The 21,184-nt window shown below is 47.9% G+C and overlaps 1 protein-coding gene across 1 annotated transcript in view; it reads left to right on the plus strand.

The window, feature by feature from the left end:
* Nod2 (nucleotide binding oligomerization domain containing 2) overlaps positions 1-21,184 on the plus strand; it is a 43,399-nt gene that overhangs the window by 8,808 nt on the left and 13,407 nt on the right. The window contains exons 3-7 of the mRNA XM_005367043.2: positions 4,873-4,975; positions 7,954-9,769; positions 16,587-16,670; positions 16,837-16,920; positions 18,861-18,944. Coding sequence (XP_005367100.1) covers positions 4,873-4,975; positions 7,954-9,769; positions 16,587-16,670; positions 16,837-16,920; positions 18,861-18,944 — 2,171 coding nt within the window. The remainder of the gene's footprint in view (positions 1-4,872; positions 4,976-7,953; positions 9,770-16,586; positions 16,671-16,836; positions 16,921-18,860; positions 18,945-21,184) is intronic.

The following is a 21,184-nucleotide window of genomic DNA, read 5'->3' on the forward strand; positions in this document are numbered from 1 at the left end:
TAGAGGAGGTAGGAGGCCTGTGGGAAGGATCCCGGGAATGTGGTCCGAGGAAGTGGGCTGGGCTGCCCAGTCTGCTCTGAGCTCATTAAAGCCCATTCTGACTTCCAGGAACAAGTTGGCATGTCTGTTGATGACACCATTGTCCTCAGCTGCCATCGGCTGGTTTCCTCCATTTTGGTAGATGCTATATCCCCTAGTCTGTTTTTTTCTAACAGACTGTTTAGAAATAGAACTTTCCGAGTGTCTAAAGCTTCCCTCATAGTTGATTGACTGCACGACTAGGGATGAAGTCCCTGGTGGCACCTCTGTAATCCCAGCAACTTGGGAGGCTGGCAGGAGAGGAGCCTCTGTAAGGACTGTGCGCTGCAGAGTGAGCCGGTTTAAGGATGACCCGGTCAATGTGGTGAGGCCCTGTCTCAGAGTTAAAAGAGCACGGGAGCTTCGTCTGAGTAGTAGAGAGTTAACATGTGGCACCCCAGGTTTAATCCCCAGCACGCAAGCAAACAAACATTCTGGCCATCCTTTTCCTTTGGAATTTTGATGGCATTCCTTCATTATCTTCCCTGTTTAGTGCTGTCATGAAAACTTCAGAGAGCATTTTCTCTTTCTTAAACTAGTCCCAAAAAACCAGTACAAGCAGTAGAGATGAATCCTGGTGCCACTGCCAGTGGCCCTGCAGTCTGCCCAGCCATGCAACTGTCACCCACATCCAGAGGGACTAGTTTGGACCTATGCTTGCTCCTTCCCAGTCTGGCTGGAGTTGGTGAGCTCAGAGGCATCACCATCCCTGACATCAAGCTCTATTTTAGAGCTACAGTAATGAAAACAGCTTGGTATTGGCACAAAAACAGAATGGAATTGATTCAAAGACCTGTATATTAATCCACACACCTATGAACCCAATTTTTGACAAAGAAGCTAAAAGTATACAATGGAAAAAAAAGAAAGCATCTTTAACAAATGGTGCTGGCATAACTGGATGTCAATATATAGAAGAATGAAAATAGATCCATATCTATCCCCATGCACAAAACTCAAGTCCAAATGGATCAAAGACCTCAATATAAATCCACCCACACTGAACCTGATAGAATAGAAAGTGGAAAGTAGCCTTCAATGCATGAGCACAGCAGACCACTTCCTAAATATATGTAACTTCATATATATATATATATGTATATATATGTATATACATATATATATATATGTCAGTAGCACAGACACTGAGAGCAACAATAAATACATGGGACCTTCTGAAATTTAGAAGCTTCTGTAAAGCAAAAGACACAGTCAATAAGACAAAAAGGCAGCTTACTGAATGGGAAAAGATCTTCACCAACCCCACATTAGACAGAGGACTGATCTCCAAAATACATAAAGAATTCAAGAAATTTGATATCAAAATTCCAAACAACCCAATTAAAAATGGGGTACAGAACTAAACAGGGAGTTCTCAACAGAAGAATCTCAAATGGCCGAAAGACACTTAAGAAAATGTTCAACATCCTTAGCCATCACGGAAATGCAAATCAAAACAACTCTGAGATACCATCTTACACCAGTTAGATAAAAAAAAAACCACCAATGATAACTTATGCTGGAGAAGATGTGGAGTAAAGGAAATACTCATCCATTGCTGGTGGAATGCAAACTTGTACAAGCACTTTGGAAATCAGTATGGTGGTTTTTCAGAAAATTAGGAATCAACCTACCTTAGGACCCAGCAATACCACTCTTGGGCATATACCCAAGAGAAGCTAAATCATACTACAAGAACATTTGTTCAACTATGTTCATAGCAGCATTATTTGTAATAGCCAGAACCTGGAAACAACCTAGAAGCCTCTCAACCGAAGAATGGATAAAGAAAATGTGACACATTTACACGTTAGAGTACTACTCAGTGGTAAAAAAAACAATGACACCTTGAAATTTGCATACAAATGAATGGCACTAGAAAAAACCATCCTGAGTGAGGTAACCTAGACCTAGAAAGATGAACATGGTATTTACTCTCTCATAAGTGGATACTAGCTGTAAAGCAAAGGATAGCGAGCCTATAGTTCATGATCCTAGAGAAGCTAAGTAACAAGGTGAACCCTAAGAAAAACATACATAGATCCACCTGGAAGGGGGAAATGAACAAGATCGCCTGACAAAATTGGAAACATGGGGGTCGAGAGAGAAGAGAGGGCAGAGGGGAAAAGAGGAGAAGGGGAAGGGCAAGGAGAACTTGAGGGAACGGGATAGTAGAGATGGAAGAAGGACAGAGATATGAGAGCAAGGAAAGAGATATTTTGATTGAGGGAGCCATTATGGGTGTAGCAAGAAACCTGGAACTAGAGAAATTCCCAGGAATTCACAAGGATGACTCCAGCTAAGACCCTAAGCGATAGAGGAGAGGGTGTCAGAACTGGCCTTGCCCTGCAGTCAGACTGATGAATATCCTAAATATCACCATAGAACCTTCTTCCAGCAGCTGATGCAAACAGAGGCAGAGACCCGCAGTGAAGCACTGGGCTGAGCTCCCAAAGTCCAGTTGAAGAGTGGGAGGAGTGAGAATACAAGCAAAGAGGTGGAGATCATGATGGGGACACCTTCCCTGAGCTTTTCTTCTCTTTTTATGCAACTGCAGCTGCTTGAATGCTGGAATTTCTAGATGAATCCTCTAGTTTTCTTCTGTTTTTCATTGCTGTGGGTTTTTTTTTTTTCTGTTATTTTTGAGAAAGGATCTTACACTATAGCCCAGGCTGGCCTGGAACTCTTACATAGCACAGGTTGGCCTCAAATTTGGGGCAATCCTCATTCTTTAGCTGCCCAAGTACTGGGATTACAGGCACAAGCCACCACAGCCAACTCTGTGCTGTTTTCTGCATGGTACTTTCAACTGCAGACTCTTGAGTTCCCATCTTCTCATTTGCAGTGTGTGGGGCTCTTTTTACTGTTCCCTTATTACAGTGTCTTGTTCTTGTTTTAGGGATGTAATCTTTTATAAAGACATAATGATATTAACAGTTGGGTCTTTGTTTGTATGGTTGGTGGGATTGTTTTTATTCATGCTACACACATTTCTGTATTAGGGATGAAACCAAGAGCTTTGCACAGGCTAAACAATTGCTCTACCGCTGTGTGACATTGTTCATTCCCTGCATAAACCTTTGAACCTTCGAGGTGTTTTCCCTTCCTCACTAATGTGGCTCTAACCTCCCATATTTGACACTTTCTCTGGGTATGGGCAAACCTTGACTGTCTGTCTTCTTATTAAAATGACAGATTTTTGAAACTCACCCAGCAAGCAGGTGAAGCCTCCTGCTGTGACTCCTCCAGTAGACGGTCAGGGAATGGCAGTTTCTATCCATAGACCTTGCCTCCTGGGTTTACTGAGTTCCTCAAATGGAAAGCCTTCTATCTGGGGTAAAGGTCTGTCTGTAGAGGCCTGGGAATCAGGAGGGTGAGTGCTTTGGGTAGTGGTAAGGTAACCTTGGCATTTATTTTGCACGTGTTCCTTTGAACCCTGGCTGTGGTGCTGGGGATGGGCTGCAGGCAGGGGCAGAGCAGTCATAGGCAGCTATGCAGGTTTTCAAGTGAGCCACAGCATGTCTCGGAGCAGGACAGCAGTAGGGCCACGTGTGCAGGGCTCAGTAGCTTGGGGACATCAACTTCTGGGTGGCTGTTAAGCACTGCCACACAGGTGGGCCACACCATGAGTCTAATGTTGCAGCTGTGGAAGACATAACCGAAAAGAAAAGCAACACACTTAACTATTTTTTTTTTACATTGATGATATGTTGAAATGGCAATATCTTGGATGTTGTGGTTAAGTATGAACTATGGCTAAGCTTGAGTGCACCTACTGTCACGGAAGAATGTGGGTGTCGGAAGGCTCCATTGCACACACATAACTTCCTGATATGCCTCGGGCCCTGTTTCTGTTGAATGACCTGATTCCGGTCCTTTGAAGGTGGAGGTCGCAGGATGTGCTCATGGAAGTCAGAGAAGGGCCTTCAAGGTGACTTCAAACATTGGGCTGGAAGGCTAGGAGGATGGCGGAGACTTGAGCAGGGATGGGGAAGGCTGTGGTCCGGACATACGTGCCTAGCATGTGTGCCAGTGTATGTGTGCAATTATGACACGGGTAAGTGGAGGAGACAAATGGGCAGTTGGGTGTGCAGGCCCCAAACTCAGGGGCAGCTGAGGTTGGAGGAATGGGTTCTGTGCAGAGAGACAGCGCAAACATTCAGGCCCCAGGACTTGGTGAGACCCTGCCTTCCAAGTGCTCTACAGCGTCCAGAATCATTTTCTGATTTTGTAGGTTGGTGGGCTTATGCATTTATTTATTTGGTCTTGTTTTATTTTGTTTTTAGCTCTTCATTATTTCGGTGGGTTTTGGGAAGGAGCCAGGCTGCCTGTGTGCATGTTTCACCAACCTTGACTACATATCTTTGTCTGCTGAATGCAGGCTGAGCTGCAGTTGTTCTTCTGGGCTCTCATTATGATAGAAGAGGACCTTGTATAAAATTGTATTATTGGTGAAGTTTCTTTTGTCTTAAATGCTTGATACCAGAAGTGTTTCGGATATTTTTGGGATTTTAGAATATTTCCATAAACAATGAATACGTTGGCAGTTTGATCCATGTCTAAGCACAGAAGGTATTTATATTTCATAGAGATGTGGCCTGAAGGCCCTTTTCCACAACGCTTCAATTTTCCATTTGTGATGTCATGTTGGCACTCAAAAGGTTTTGGATTTAAGAGCATTTGGAGGTCTTCTGATGTCTAACTTTTAATAGAAACCTTCCCACACGCCTCCTCCCCCTCCATCAGTATTCTTGAAAAAAAGTGGTAATGGCCTTTTCTTTTCTTGGTCTGTAGGCAAGAAGGCTGCTTGATCTTGCCACAGTGAAGGCAAATGGACTGGCTGCCTTCCTTCTGCAGCACATCAAGAAATTACCTTCGCTGCCCCTGACTTCCGAAGGTAAGTATTTGTCCCTTTAGGGTAACAGAAAAGAAAAGGAAGTCAGCTGAGATTCCTGGTTAAAGAGCAAAGCACACGTCAGTGAACGCCCATGCATTGGTGCGTTATTCCCTCAAGCTCACTTCCTCCATTTGAAGCCTAGGGGTTACCTGAGTCACTGGGCAGCAGGGGAAATTGAAAGCGTGACAGCACAGTGACTCTCCCCCTTTCATTACTTCCTGAACTACCGTGCTCACTGCAGCCATGGCTTGTGGAGGGCTAGCTGTGGGTATACCTTGCTGTCTAAACTGTATTCCACATCAGGCAGAGATAGGCCTGGGATCTCTTGATTCACAAAACGTAGTTTCTCACGATCTGGAACGCATCACCAGGAAAGTTTAGGGACTATAGTCTCACCCATGTCTGTGCTCAGCAGCTGAGTAGTGCGAGAGGCCTGGGTGGCACGGCCGAGACACGCATCTTAGGGGCATTCTCTACCATCTACCCACAGTCCTGAGATGTGAATATTGCTATGTCCCATTCTCCAGATGGGAAAACTGAGACTTGAGTGGCAGGGAACAGGAAGTGAGTCTGACTGTAGTGTCCCTACCTTCCCTCCTTGGGAGAAGAAAGCATGAGTTTCAGAGAGGATCCAAGCCTGGTAGTCTCCCCGTCTTGTTCCCATGTAACTGAGAAGAAAGCTCATGTGGACTGAAAGTCCATGAAGTATGTGCCTGGAGCTAACAGATGGGCTCAGCCTTCTGGCCTTGCCCTCTGGACAGGAGAAAGCTGTGGGCAGGATGGCTGGAGGCCTGTGCTTGGTACTCAGGTGTAGACTACTTTGTACAGGAGCAGGAGGTGGGCATCGATGTATGGTAGCCGGTATGGCCCTTCGCGAGCAATTGCTGACAATGTTATCAAGTGTAGCGGCCATAGAGGCATTATACAGTTCCTGATATGAGATGCTTCTAAAGATGACAGTTGAGCAGGTGGACATGGTTGCGGACACCTGTGTGTAGAGGCAGAAAGATCAGGAGTTCAAGGTCATCTTCCATTACGGAAACAAGCTGAAAGCTATGAGACCCTGTCTTAAAAAAAAAAAAGTAAAAATTGTGTTTATTTTCTTTAAAATGAAAACGAGAGACATTCTTTAACTTACTTTATTTTTACTTCGCATTTATTTATCTACTTATTTTTATTTCTCTCTCTCTCTCTTTCTCTCTCTCTCTCTCTCTCTGTGTGTGTGTATGTGTGTATGTGTGTGTGTGTGTGTGTGTGTGTGTGTGTACACATGTATGTGAATGCCCCATGGCATGCATGCGGAGGTCAGAAGACAACCTGCTGGGCTTGGCTGTCTCCCTCCTCTCTGTGGATTTTGGGGATTAAACTCAGGTCATCAGGCTTGGGGACAGGCGCTTTTGCCCCACATTGGGCCATCTTTGCCAGACCTAGGTTTGCTTTAAGCTTTTAGATGCTAGAGACTGGTGTTGTCAGTCAAGAAATTGGAAAGGAGGCTGTGTATCTTTTGGTATCTGGTCAGTGCTCCTGATATAGCCGAAGAGTAGAAAGACCTACAAGGATTCTCACCTTGGGGAACAAGAGGCTTTGAATACTGGGTGTGGAGGCCCAACCTCTAATCCCAGATCCTAGGGAGGTCTTAGGCAGAAAGAGTGCTAGTTTGAGGCTAGTCTGGGCTCCGTAGTGAGGCCCGTATCAAAGAAGAACACAGAGAGAAGGGATATCAGCATGGGGCACCTGCATGGCTCTGCAGGTAAACTTCTATGGGCTAAGAGCTCTCTGACAAGAATCTGCTTGCTTCTGAGCTAAGGACAAATAAACTGGTGCTTTCCTGGGGCCATTGAGGCCATGGTGGGTGAAGATGCTGACATCCTATGACGTCCTATGACGTTCTGCCAGTCTGGGCCTCTGATCATCCCTTCCCTATTTCCCGAAAGAGGAACTAAGCTCTCAGGAGGAAGTAGGGCCCTGGGTACAGAGGGGCAGGAGGAAGAAGGGGCAAGAAGGAAGGATAGATCTGGTTGATGACTCGGCACAGATGCCAGTGACCCTGAGTTCTCAGAGTCAGCCTCTGCTTCCGGCCAGTCCTTTTAGCCATATAAGGTAACAGAGGCATGGGTTTCAGGAATCGGATCCCGACACTGCCCGTGGCCACTTTTCTTGTCGTGGTATGGAATACCTGACTGGATTAACTCATCGCTTTAGGACTGTCTGTTGTGGTCAGGAGGACTGGTGGCGGGTGCAGCTTGGCCCAAGGAGTGGTAACAGGAGAGGCGGATTCCATCACAGCCACAGACAGGAAGCAGAGAGCTCAGGTGGAAGTGGGCCAGGCTGTAACCTTTGAGTCCCAACCCCCAAGGGACTGTGTCAGCCGGCTAGCCCTGTGTCCTAAGTGTTCCACACCTACCAAAACAGTACTGACAGCTGGGGACCAAACATGCAAACCACATAAGCTGGTGGGAACATTTCACATTAAGAAGAAAACCGGTTTAGCAAGGCCAAGTAGCTTGCCAAGCAGGTGGTGGGCCCAGGTGTCAGACCTCATAAGTTGGACACCTAAGCCCCGTCCCCTATTTTCCCTCAGAAACTGGCAGCCGAGACTGAATGGTAACTCAGGCCACGCAACAGGAACAGACAGGATGTGGATCCTGCGAGTCATACCTTCCCTGGCATGTTCAGGTGTACATATTTAGTATGGCAGTGGCCAATGTCTTGTGTTGGACACTATACTTACCAGGTGGCATGCATCATCCCTGTTTGCCCATGTCAACGTTCTCTGACATTTTCCTGCTTTGCAGAGAAGAGCCAGGCTTAGGAAGCTTCTGTGGCTGCCCCAAATCCCGCAGCTTATAAGTGGCCAAGGCAGGATAGGTGCCCACTAGCTCTCTGAGCCATGTATCGCGGCCCTAGTGTAGGTGACTCTCTGCGTAGGTCCCATTATGACCACGATCCCAGCCTCATTTTCCTGTTCTGTACCCCAGCTGCTGAGCGCCAGAGGTTCATCTCGAAGCTGAGGACCATGGTGTCAGCTCAGTCTCGCTTCCTCAGTACTTACGACGGGTCAGAGAATCTTTGTCTGGAGGATATATACACGGAGAACATCTTGGAGCTGCGGACAGAGGTGGGCACGGCTGGGGCCCTGCAGAAGAGTCCTGCCATCCTGAGCCTGGAGGAACTCTTTGGTACCCATGACCATCTGAACAAGGATGCAGACACCGTACTGGTGGTGGGTGAAGCAGGCAGCGGCAAGAGCACTCTCTTGCAGCGGCTGCACTTGTTGTGGGCCACGGGGCAGAACTTCCAGCAGTTTCTCTTCGTTTTCCCGTTCAGCTGCCGGCAGCTGCAATGCATGGCCAAACCGCTGTCTCTAAGGACGCTGCTCTTTGAGCACTGCTGTTGGCCCGATGTTGCCCAGCAGGATGTCTTCCAGTTCCTCCTTGACCATCCTGACCGTGTCCTGTTAACCTTCGACGGCTTGGATGAGTTCAAGTTCCGGTTTACTGACCGGGAGCGTCACTGCTCCCCAACTGACCCCACCTCAGTCCAGACCCTGCTCTTCAACCTCCTTCAGGGGAACCTGTTGAAGAACGCCTGCAAGGTGCTGACCAGTCGTCCAGACGCCGTGTCAGCTCTCCTCAGGAAGTTCGTCCGGACCGAATGCCACCTCAAGGGCTTCTCCGAAGAAGGCATCGAACTATACCTGAGGAAGCACCACCGGGAACCCGGAGTGGCAGACCGCCTCATCCGCCTGCTCCAAGCCACATCAGCCCTGCACGGTTTGTGCCACCTCCCTGTCTTCTCATGGATGGTGTCCAGATGCCACCAGGAACTGTTGCTGCAGAATGGGGAGTTCCCAACAACCAGCACAGACATGTACCTCTTGATCCTACAGCATTTCCTGCTGCACGCCTCCCCCCCAGATTCCTACCCCCTCGGTCTGGGACCTCGGCTCCTTCAAAGCCGGCTCTCCACCCTGCTGCACCTTGGCCACCTGGCTCTCCGGGGCCTGGCCCTGAGCTGCTATGTGTTCTCAGTCCAGCAGCTCCAGGCAGCACAGGTTGACTCTGAGGACATTGCTCTTGGCTTCCTGGTACGTGCACAAAGCGTTGTGCCCGGGAGCAAGGCACCCCTGGAATTCCTGCACATTACCTTCCAGTGCTTTTTTGCCGCGTTCTACCTGGCAGTCAGTGCGGACACAGCGGCAGCCTCCCTCAGGCACCTCTTCGGCTGTGGCCGGCTGGGCAGCTCACTGCTGGTTAGGCTGCTGCCCACTCTGTGTATCCAGGGCTCCAGAGTCAAGAAGGGCAGCGAAGTGGCTCTCCTACAGAAAGCTGAGCCACACAACTTGCAGATCACAGCAGCCTTCCTAGCGGGCCTGTTATCCAAGGAGCATCGGGACCTGCTGGTTGCATGCCAGATCCCTAAGAGGGTGCTACTCCAGCGCCACGCATGTGCCCGCTCATGTCTGGCCCAAAGCCTTCGGGAACACTTCCACAACATCCCACCTGCTGTGCCCGGTGAGGCCAAAAGCATGCATGCCATGCCTGGCTTCATTTGGCTTATCCGGTGCTTGTATGAGATGCAGGAGGAGCAGTTGGCACAGGAGGCTGTGCGTCGCTTGGACATTGGGCACCTGAAGTTAACATTTTGCAGAGTGGGCCCTGCAGAGTGTGCTGCTCTGGCCTTTGTGCTGCGGCACCTCCAGCGGCCTGTGGCCCTGCAGCTGGACCACAACTCTGTTGGAGATGTTGGCGTGGAGCAGCTGCTGCCCTGCCTTGGTGTCTGCACAGCACTGTAGTGAGTGTGACAAGTGTTATCATTTTATAAAACTGGGTGACCCAAGGCCAGGGTGGGTTCCATCCCGTTGCAGATAGGAGACCAGGAGACTGACCTCTGTGGGTGAGAGACAGATATGCCATGCAGAGAGAGCTTGGGTGTAGAGTTTATTTAGTGGGTTATGGAGGGAGAAGGGAAGGGGAGAAGAGGAAAAAGGGAGAAGAGAGAGATGCAGAAACCTCTTCTCTAGAAGAGGGGACAGAGAGAGAACCCACAGAGAGGTGGGAAAGGGGAGATGGGAGTGGGTGGGGCTTGTCTCTTAAAGGGACAGGGTACACAGGTGACAGACCCTGCCAGCAAATTATAACATTCCTGCCTTTCTCTTACAATAAAAAGGCTGGGAGTTAGGGATGCATGGCAGGTTGAGGGAAATGGGACAGCGGGTTCTCAAGACAGCTTCCTGAATCTTACTTGGGGGAGGGGGCTGAGAAAGCTGGGTGCTGGTTATATCCTGGGGTAGCTGGTTGCATCACTCCTGTCTCTTGGACCTGGCAAGGTGTTGGCAGAGCTGGCAGAGCAGAGGATAAGGTTAGATTTAGGAAGAAAAAAATTTCAGGATTTGAGAGAGGTGTATCTAACCTGTTTAAGGCGAATCCTTCGATTTGACTCCCTGGAACTCGCAAGAATTTTTTGAGTTTGTAAGACATAAATTTTAGACACATGCATTGTTTAAACAGCAGCATATTTATGTCAGAATGACTGTGACAGATGAAAAATATCTTTAGAGTAGTACTCTGCCAGAGTTAGATTAATAGATTAAGGCTATAAAAGGCAGCTTGAAAGAGAAATTTGATAACTTTCATTTGTCCTCACACCTTAATAACCTGCATTTGTGTATCTTAAAGCACCTTTTATTTAGAGCATGTTAAGAAGTTGTACTGAAATTTGTCTGGTGAGGTTGTCATTTTAAACTGACGAAACTTCTCAGCTGTCAAATTGCATCAGAGATCTTTGAAAAGGATAAAATACTTGAGTTATTGATTAAAAAATGACAGATAACTTACTCGATTGGCCTACAGCCATTCCTCAGTATCTTCCATGATCATTGAGGGCAGGGACATCAAGACTGTGTTTGCCTTCTGCTGTTTAGCTCAGGGCCTGCCAGGTTTTAGAAGATTCCGTGGATTAAGAAATCTGTAGGAAGACAAATCTACCTTGCACTGAGTACCGTCAATTCTAATTTTCCTTTATCCACTGTCTGGAGATCTTCAGGAGTTTAGTTGAAAGGTAGTTTTTCCCAATGGTCAGCGCTTGATGCAAATTGCGGATGGACGTTGTCTTCTGTCTTCTTTGGAAGAAATAGAGTGATGCTGCTAGGAGCCAACCTGTCTCTCTCTGTTATGCAAAGCCTTTTAATAATTAAATATTTAAATGCCATTTTTCCTAGATCTCTGAGCACTTGAGGGCTGTTTGTGGGGTATAGATAAGTTCTGACTACAGTGTAGGATCCGCCTGGAGAGCTGAGTCCAAGCTTGACTGTACTGGTCTCTAATGTAACAGGTGAGACTTATACTGGTGAGAGACAAAGAAGAGAAAACTGTTTGCAATAAAAGCTTAGCGGTAGAACTGACGATAGTGGAGAATGGCTCACAGAAAAGGCTGTAGGCTAGCTTCGAAAACATCTTTTCACAGTAAGTACATGTGCAGATAGACATAGTTGAATTTAAGTTTTATACACATACACATGGAGTTAAAGCTAACTTATGTTCATACATAACGTTAACTCTAAAACCGCATGCACACACACACACACACACACACACACACACATTAAATAGGAGCTGGATGAAGTGGATGCTTTGGTGGGCCCTACCAAAAGCATGGCACTGTAAAAACACACATGTAACAGAGTCAGTAAGAGGAATTTAGAGACACAAATGTAAGTAAACCGCAAGACTAGGCAAGGAATACCTCAGTAAAGATGGCGACTTAGTTACCTAACCTGCCCTTAGTTGGACCTGTGGCAAATGCTACTGTCAAGTTAAGATGTAGAAGCCTAACACAGTGTTGAAATCCAGGTATGCCACCCTCCATACATCAGCCAGACCCTTTCCTCTTCTGGACCTTAGTTTCAGAACAGACAATGACAGCCGCTGCCCTAGCTTGCTTTCTGTTGCTGTGGTATGATATTCTAACCGAAAGCAACTTAAGGAGGGAAGGGTTTATTTTATCATCTGTGGAGCCAGGGCAGGTGGGTAAAGAAGAAACTATGGAGGAATGCAGCTTATTGACTTGCTTCTTCTGGCTTGCTCGACTAGCTTCTTTATACACCCCAGGTCCACCTGCCTAGAAACAGTATCACCCACAGTGGGCTGGGTCCACCTACGTCAATGAGCAATCAAGAAAATGACCTGTAGACATGCCCACAGGCCCATCTGACGGAGGCGGTTCCTCAGTTGTTCCCTTTCCCCACGTGTGTCAAGTTGACAATCAAGACTGCCCATCACAGCCATACTCGAAGTTTTGTGCTAAACACTGTGCCACACTTTCCAGAAATCACCTCGTCTATTCCCACAACTGCGCTGGGCTCCGCCGGGCTATTAGCACCCCCATGACCCTTTACTTGAGGTTCACTGAAGTCAAGTAACTCATCCAAGTCAAGCCCCCCCCCCCGCCTTCTCTCTGCCCCTTTGCCTTTCTAGCATTGTGTCTCTGCCAGCTGAGCCTAGCAGGGAGGCTGAGGCCACCTGATGCCATCTTAGGGTATCTGCTTCCCAGCATCAAGAGCTAAGAGACGAGCATGGTTCTGACCAGGAAAATCATAGAGAAAACAAGTATGGCTTTCACAAGTCAAGTCTTTCTGGTTCCAAATTTCCTAGTCCGTGCCTGTGGGTGCACTTCTAATGCACTGGGAGAGTCTTGAGGGCCATGGAAAGTTTTATGTCTTTGTTGGAGACCACTTCAAATCAGAAAGGATTTGAACCTCATTAGAGTCTTTAAAATCTCACCAAGATGGGAATTTCAGGTCTTGAGAGAAAGCGGGTGGAGGACTTTCCATTACCCATGTTGCTTTCTGTTCCGTGGCTGAACGTCTGTGCTCTTGAATGTGTGGCGTCTTTCTGTGCCTGGGGTCAGACAAAGGCAAAGGGTCCGCCCAGGCCTGCCAACCAGTGTGGCTGCAGCTCCCAGCTCTTTTGTCCTTTGTCTTGAGAGGGACCTTCTGCTATTTTTTTTTAAAGAGCCTATAAGAAAGAGGAAGTTGTACATTACAGTTAAGATCTAGAAACAGCCTCCTGGGGTGTTGGTTCTCCTCGTAGATAACCTTAGTTGAACTGAGCAAAAGGCAAGATTTCCATGTGTATTAGGATGGCTTATCTGCTCTGAGACAAAGCCACAATATACAGACACCGGTGTGAGGCTGTGGGGACTTGACTAACCCTTACACGGGGACCATGGTTGCATGTTTAGAACACATGTACAGCATATGGAGTTAATATTACTGCTCTAGTGTGTACAATAACTATATGCTAGAAATATGAATAGTTCCATCTGGGTCTTGAGGAAACAGATGTTGCCCTTAAGTTGGGAAGCAGAAAGAAAGTCTACGGAAGCAACTGCAGAATTGTGGATGGGAATTAGGAAGGGCCCTAGACAAGGGAGGATATACTGGCTGGGAAAAGACCTGGAGAGGGTCTTTAGGAAGGGATGCATCTGAGGTTAGAAAGCCCCGCCCCTTCTCTCTGCCCCTTTACCTTTCTAGCATTGTGTCTCTGCCAGCTGAGCCTAGCAGGGAGGCTGAGGCCACCTGATGCCATCTTAGGGTATCTGCTTCCCAGCATCAAGAGCTAAGAGACGAGCATGGTTCTGACCAGGAAAATGAGTGGACATGGCCTGTACTTAATGTGCCGTTTCCTCGGGAAGGGAGCAGCATGGTTCCTTGACAGGGAATTTGCACACCTGGGTGCTGAAGCTGCTCTGGTAGAAATCTGAGTGTGTACCTTCCTTGACAGTGAGACCATACTTTTAAACCACTAACCTCAGAAGACCAGCGACACAGGCCTGGATAATCTTCAGAGCAAGTCATCTCTGAATTTTTTTTTAAATGAGGCCTCAGCCAATCCAGGCTGATCTCAAATCTAAGATCTTTTTGCCCCTAACTTCTTGGTACCGGAGTTACAGTCTACTAGGCTCAGCCCCTATCTCCGGAATGTTTAAATGGTCCTCTCTCCATGATTAAGAATGATCATGTTATTCATGTGGTCCTGTGGCATGCCGATGGGTCTGGGAGGCTATTGTATCATGAAAAGATACTTGTTGAATAGGAGATTCCCAGGCCAAGGTAATTCCTGTCTGGGAGGCTTAGGCTTGGGGCCTGGCAAACTGTAACAAGCATCCTCAGATGCCAGAAATCTTACCCTGTGAGAATATGCAGGAGTCAGCTTCTTTTACTTTGAGCTCTTGCCGTGTATGGATGTATGCTTCTGGGAGATCCATGTGTTGGGAAGTGTAATCTTTAAGGAGTGGGGCATTGTGGGACGTCTAGGTTATTGGGGGTGTGTCCTCGTAGGGTTACAGGAGTCCAGTTCATTCCTTTACATTTTATTCCCTGGCTGGAGATGTATGCTCTTTCCCTCCTTCACCTTCCAGTCATGATACGATGCCTTGACACAGGCCCCAAAGCAATAAGGCTATCTAATGGACTGACAGCTCCAAAGTGCGTGTCCAAATGAACCTTCTCACTTTATGTGTCAATCACCTTGGGGATTTACGTTAGGAAGAGAAAGAGGATTTGCACACAGCAGTTAAGGCCCTTGACCAAGCTCTACCGTTCTTAACCTACGTACAACTGAGAAGTGGTTGGCATTTTGTGTGTGTGTGTGTGTGTGTGTGTGTGTGTGTAACACAGCCACAAAGAGGGAGGAAAGAAAGTGGAAGGGAAGAAGGGGCAGGCTTCTTTCTCTCCCACAGTGTGAGTCTGCATCTTCTTCACTGGAAGGGTTTCCATGCCAACCGAAATCCTCGTCTCTAAGAAACCCTACATGCAAAGTGCTCCTATGCAGGTTTCTGCAGACTCTGCTCTCTCTGCCTCGAGGCTGATGGTTTTGGTTTTCTGTTTCACTCAGAGAGAACGCACAGGCACATAGAACCGAAACAAGAGCTTGGGGAAACGACTTCCTTTATTGGCTCTGACTTACTCTGCTTTTTAAAAAAATAATTTATTTTTATTTTGTGTAATGTACATTGGTGCTTTCGCCTGTATATATATCTGTGTGAAAGTGTTGGGGTCCCTGGAACTAGAGTTATAGATAGTTATGAGCTGTTGTGTGGGTGTTGGGAATTGAACCCCTGTCCTCTGGAAGAGCAGCTAGTACTCTTAACTGCGGATCCATCTCTCCAGCCCCCACTCTACTTTCTTTCATTTGTTCTACTTCAGCTCTTAAATCTTGCTCAGGACCTTCAGAATTGTCTGTGGGACTCACTAAGAGGTCATAAGACCTGCAGCTCAAAAACCATTTCTCTGAGAGCCTGAGACAAGCCTTGGGGAAACCCTAAGCACTGTGCAACCTCAGCAAAGTCAGGTCACTTATTTGTGCCTCATGTTCTCTCTGTTGAGGACATAACAGTATGATCTATTGCATGGGCTTGGGGTGAGCACAGTGTTACTGTTGGGGCGTATATAGAGCAATGCCTGGCACATGGGTGTACTTATGATTCCAGGTGGCTCTTGCCAGGTATGGTGCTCAGGGGGCTGTATGGGCACAGTTTACTGAGGGTGGTCTTTTCTTTTTTGCAGATGAAGGGAACTGCAGCTACCAATTCTAATTGGTCCCCAATTAGCAGTGAAGTTTGGAGAAGTTAGGAGGTACAGCCTTCCTAGCAGGGATCATGTCACCGAGGGTAGCCTTTGAGAGTTTAAAGACTCTTGCCACTTGGAGATCACTCTCTCTTTGTTCTTACCATTGACAATATTAGCTCTCATGCTCTGGCCTTCGTGCCTACCTGATGCTGGGCCTGCCTGCCATGATAGATTCCTATCCTTCTAGAACCATAAGGCAAAATAAATTAGTGCTTCCATTAAGTTGTTCCTGGTTCATGGTGTTTTATCATAGCCATAGGAAGCAAGCTAGGACAGTTGATGAACAGCTGGTCAAGGTCGGGACATCCCGCCGAGGGGGACTAGCACCTGGGCTTGTAGCCATCCAGGCAGGACCACCTACGTTTGCCTGAAGGTGAAGAATAGTGGGCATGGTTGTTAACATACACAGGTGTCTGATTTTACCTAGCATAGATTCCTGGGCTGCCAGTTCCATGCAGGGGAACTTTCAGATGCCCTTGTGATCCAGGGTCCTGAAGGAGCTGGAGAGGCTTGCCAACGTGCAGGGGCTTTGATGGGCAAAGTGAGGTGAGCAGTGCTCACAAACCCAGGAATATTTCCAAGGTTTGAGTCACTGTCTACCTAACTGGTATTGTCATCCGCTTGCTAGATAGTTATGTCCTGTTCTGGCTGCTTCTCCCACAGGTTGACTCCTTTCCACCTCGCAGCCTTATGTGGGGTGATCGTCACGGTCACTGTCCTGCAAAAATGTGCACTGGAATTAACGCCATGGCCTCTCAAAGACCCCAGTGTTCTTTAGTCAGCCCTCAAAGTCCTCACTTCTTGGACTGTCCCCCACCATCAGCTCCCCTGGCCAGGGATTTAGGAGGGAGGGGCATGGGCCATGCTCTGTCCTTCCTGTTCCCAGAAGCACGGTGAGGCTGTCATTCGGGAGATGAGCGTCTACTCGGGGGTTTCTCCCATCAGCTCCACTTTTAACTGAACCAATGATGTCTTTTTCAGTTTGCGAGATAACAACATCTCAGACCGAGGTCTCTGCACACTGATCGAGTATGCTCTTCACTGTGAGCAGCTGCAGAAGCTCGCGTGAGTTGGGCTGGGCATGGCCACTGAGGCAGCTATGAGTGGGTGATGGGGTGGGCCAGGTGTGGCCTGGCTGGAGGAGGCAGGGTGGCTCCTGGGAAGAGAGGAAGACATCCTGGTTAGCTTGCTGGTCATGTGATTTGTTCCCATCTTTCCCGGAACCCAGCAGTCTCTTCAACAACAAGCTCACGGACGGCTCTGCCTACTCCATGGCCAAGCTCCTCGCACGCAGGCAGAACTTCTTGTCACTGAGGTGAGCGCCGCTTCCCCTTACTCTCTGAATCCGATGCTCCGCACAGCGGAGTTCAGGTGATCCGGGCTGGACTATGGTGTGACCCACAGTGGCTGGTGACCCTGAACTGCATCCAGGAAAGGGTCTCACTTTGAACTTGTTTCTCAGATGCCATGGTCTGCTCTGCTCTACTGAGGCTGAGGACCTCCTCTTTTGGATGTTTGGTCCCCAGGGTAGAGATTTTCTAGGCCTTTACCCCCAGTGTCTATGAAGATTGCAAGTTCTTTCTGATGCACACCAAACCTGTGCGTGCTACCACAGCCGTGGTACCCAGTTGCTGGGTTGTGCCTCAAACCTTTCTCAGCACTCATTAGGCAAGATTTGAAATGCCACCTGATATTCCTATTAGATATCAACAAATATGCCCCAAGTCCCTAGTGCCCCCCCTTTCTCTCTCTCTCTCTCTCTCTCTCTCTCTCTCTCTCTCTCTCTCTCTGTCTCTCTCTTTCACACACACACATACACACACACACTCTCTCTCTCATAATGCCTCTTATAATTTGTGAAGCAACAGCAAAGAGAGCACCATCTATTATTATTATTATTATTATTATTATTATTATTATTATTAGCTAGCTGCCTTTGGGGATGAGGGATGCCGTTTTAGGATTTGGTCATTGAGCTCACCTCAGACATGGCTACAAAGACCAAGGCCACAGGCACGACTTTACACAGAAAGCTCTGTTCTCTCGCTGCCGCCTGCTTCACCATACTCACCTGGTCCAGCCATCTAGGGAAGTCAGTGGGTAGCATGGGCTATGGGACTCAGAACTGGAGACCTAGGTTTGCAGCCAGCGCATGGGACTGTCATTGTGGCTGAACGCAGGGGCTCTGGAGCTAAGCTGCCCCTGGTTCAACTCTAGAAACCCAGAGATTTGAACCTTTATTCATTGCATAGCCTTGGGTCAGATAATGAATGTTTTTGTTCTCGCCTTTCCTTAAAATGAGGATTCTACCCAGAGCCATCTGAAAGGCTGTCACGATAGAGTTAACACACACAAAGAGCTGGTACAGTACATGCTTTATATAGTAAGCTCGGAGACTGAAGGATCGTGGGTAAATTATGTAAGCTTCCAGCTTGTACGTCCTTATGTTAGTTCAGTCCTCAAAGAAGGGAATATATGAGCAGAAAATGCCCATGGGTGGGAAAACAGGGAGGGAGCTGGGGAGGCTGGGGACTGACCCTGCTTGAAGGAGATGGATGGGAGGAGGTATTCTGGATTTTGGAGCAGCTCTGAGGGAGTTCAGGAAGCCATTGGGGTGCTCCCAAGCCTAATCTGTCCAGCAGAGGTCTTGGGTTGTTTTCTTGGTACACATACTTTTTGGAATGAGATGGTCATATCTGCCCTATAAGATTGTAGTGAGCCACAGTGGCTTAAAGTGCCTTGAAAAGATGAAATGTAATTATTCTAGAAAGCTTGTCTTGGGTGGCAACTCTGAACTGGTGGTGGTGGTGAGGTAGATTCTGCTATGCCAGAACCTTTTTGGGGTCTTGCCTTGCTGATTTCTGGCACCCCTTTGGCTCTGCTTTCTCCCCTTCCACAGTATCCTTGGTGTTGTCAGAGAACCTTCAGATTCCTCTTCTTTCTAGCCCTTTCAGAATAGGCCAGTAGCACCCCGTGGCGACAGTGGGTTTGAAGTCATGGGGAGGGGTGTCCTGGGATGTAGACTGAGGATAGCTGAAACTAGGAAGACAATTCCTAGGGAAACCAGTTCCCGGAACAGCTCTCTACTGTGACTCCTGCCCAGGACTTGGAAAAACCAAGTCCGAGTGGGCAGGAACCATGGTGGGAGTCACGATGTCAGTAAGCTCGGCAGGAGAGCATGTCACTGCCACACCCCAGAAGAGGCTGGAGACCAGCGTGCTGTACTTTCTTTGAACTTCTGTGTCTTCCTTTCAGGGTGGGCAACAATCACATCACGGGTGCTGGAGCCCAGGTGCTGGCCCAGGGACTCAAGAACAACACCTCTCTGAAGTTCCTGGGGTAGGTTGGGTTCTGAGACGGAGGCCCCTGCCCCTCCATGGGAACGAATGTGTGACTTTCAAAGATGTCAGGGCAGGCGAGCGCTTCACTTGAAGAGCCTACAGGCAGCCTTGGCTCCACATGGAAGGGTGGGCTGGGGTGAGCGTGGGTGTTGCTAGGCTGCTTTGGAGCAGCCTCTGTGCTCACCTCCTCACCTGATAAGTAGGAAATTCATGGTACAGCAGGTAGGGAGAGGGCTGTGCCTTGAACTGAGGCCCTCAGGGATGCGCAGGACTGGGCTGCCTTCACAAATATGCTGTGCTTTTCAAGAACACCAGGGACAAAATGGACCTGTCTAATGATGTACTTCCAAGGGAGGGGTCAGTTGTCAAGAACTGGGGATTGTGGAACCCACGACATAGGAAGAGAGTAACTATGGGGCCCAGATGTTTCAACCCATGGCTCTGGCAGGCTAGTTGCCCATAACAGTGTGAGCCAGGAAGAAGACTGCTCTTTCAAAGTCAGCACCCTTTCCAGCTGGGTTAGCAGCAACAGAGTATACACAAAATGAGGCCTTAAACCCGTGGCCCTCCCTTCTGCCTGAGGTCTCATTCATGTCCCATTTAAAGTTTTTTTTTTTTTTTTTTTTTTTTTTTTTTTTTTTTAAGACACCTGTCTGGGCCAGGGATTGTATCAGGAACTGAAACACTCATAGGAAACTATGAGAAACATAGCAAACTGTTCTGGAAGCCTGGCCCCTCCTCTTGCTTCACAACGTAGTATGACCTCATTGCACAGCCTCCCACTGGTTGGATGGTTTTAGCGCATCTACTTGACAGTCACCTGTTGTGTGCACTTTGGATGTTTCCAGGTTTGTTTGTTTCCCTATGGCAGTGCCCTGTGCCCAGAGCCGTGTTTTCATACAGCCACACCTCAGTCCATACTTAATCTAATGTATTGGTTAACTTTTGTTGCCAGTACTAAAATACCAGATACAGACAGCTTTAGGGAAGTTATGTTTATTTTTTGGCTTATGGTTCCAGAGGGTTTAGCCCGTTACTGTTCAGCCCCTGAAGGTTGTGCGGAACATTGTGGTGGCAGGAACTTGTGGGAAAGAACAGCTGGTCACTCCATGGCTGATTGTTGTCTGAGGTTTCTGTCCTGCCCAGTTCCTACAGTCATTATGTCTCAAAGAAAATCACACAGAGGTCTACATTAGTTATAAACTGATTGGCCCATTAGCTCAGGCTTCTCATTAACTCTTATAATTAGCCCATTATTATTACCTGTGTTAGCCACACGACCCAGTACCTTTTTCAGCGGGGTAGTCACATCTTTCTTCTTCTGTGTCTGGGGCAGGACTGCAGGGGAATGGGCTTTCCTCTTCCCAGAATTCTCCTGTTCTCATTGACCGGCCTCTACTTCCTGTCTGATTGTCCCACCTATACTTCCTGCCTGGCTACTGGCAAATCACTGTTTATTTAAAACATAATTGACAGAATATATACAATTGTCCCTCACAAGCTGATCAGCAAGTGGAGGCAGGATGTAGGAAGAGACCCAGTACATGGCCCCAAGGACATACCCCAGGTGCCTACTTCTTCCATGGGCCATACTCCTATTTCACCACCTCCCAGCAATGCCATATTATGAATCCATCAAGGCAATTATTTATTGGTGAGGCTATAGCCTTCAAGCCATCTGATTGTTGCTGGGAGCACTCTCACCGACACCTGCAGAGGTGGGCTTTATCTCTTAAACATTTCTCAGCCTACTGAAGTTGGCCATCAGAACAAACTATTTCACATAGTGAACGAAAGCGCTGTGCCACCCAGTGCAGCTGTCTTCGCTTATCTGTACATATACACAGTCCAGGGCAAGTCTCTGAATGTACAGTCCTGGGTCAGAATGTGGGGACTGAGCCCAAGCTGCAGTGGGTCAGAAGGTAAAGGAGTTGGACAGCATAGAAATAGAGAGGATTGAGAAGGAGCAAGAGATGAAAAGCTGGCTGGTCCAGGAAGAGTTAGCATTGTTCTGGGTAATCTCTGAGAATAGTTACAGACTTGTGGGTGAAAGCTACCAGGAAGCAAATGTCAGGAAGGAAAACTATCACGACCATGTGACCTACTACTGAGGGTGAGATCCTCATCACTAAGGGGTGGGTCTACGAGCCTTCAGTACTGAGGGTGAGTTCCCCATCACCAAGGAGTTGGTCCATGAGCCTTCAGTACAGAGGGTGAGTTCCCCATCACTAAGGGGTG

Source organism: Microtus ochrogaster, unplaced genomic scaffold, assembly GCF_000317375.1.
Source record: "Microtus ochrogaster isolate Prairie Vole_2 unplaced genomic scaffold, MicOch1.0 UNK15, whole genome shotgun sequence".
Lineage (NCBI taxonomy): Eukaryota > Metazoa > Chordata > Mammalia > Rodentia > Cricetidae > Microtus > Microtus ochrogaster.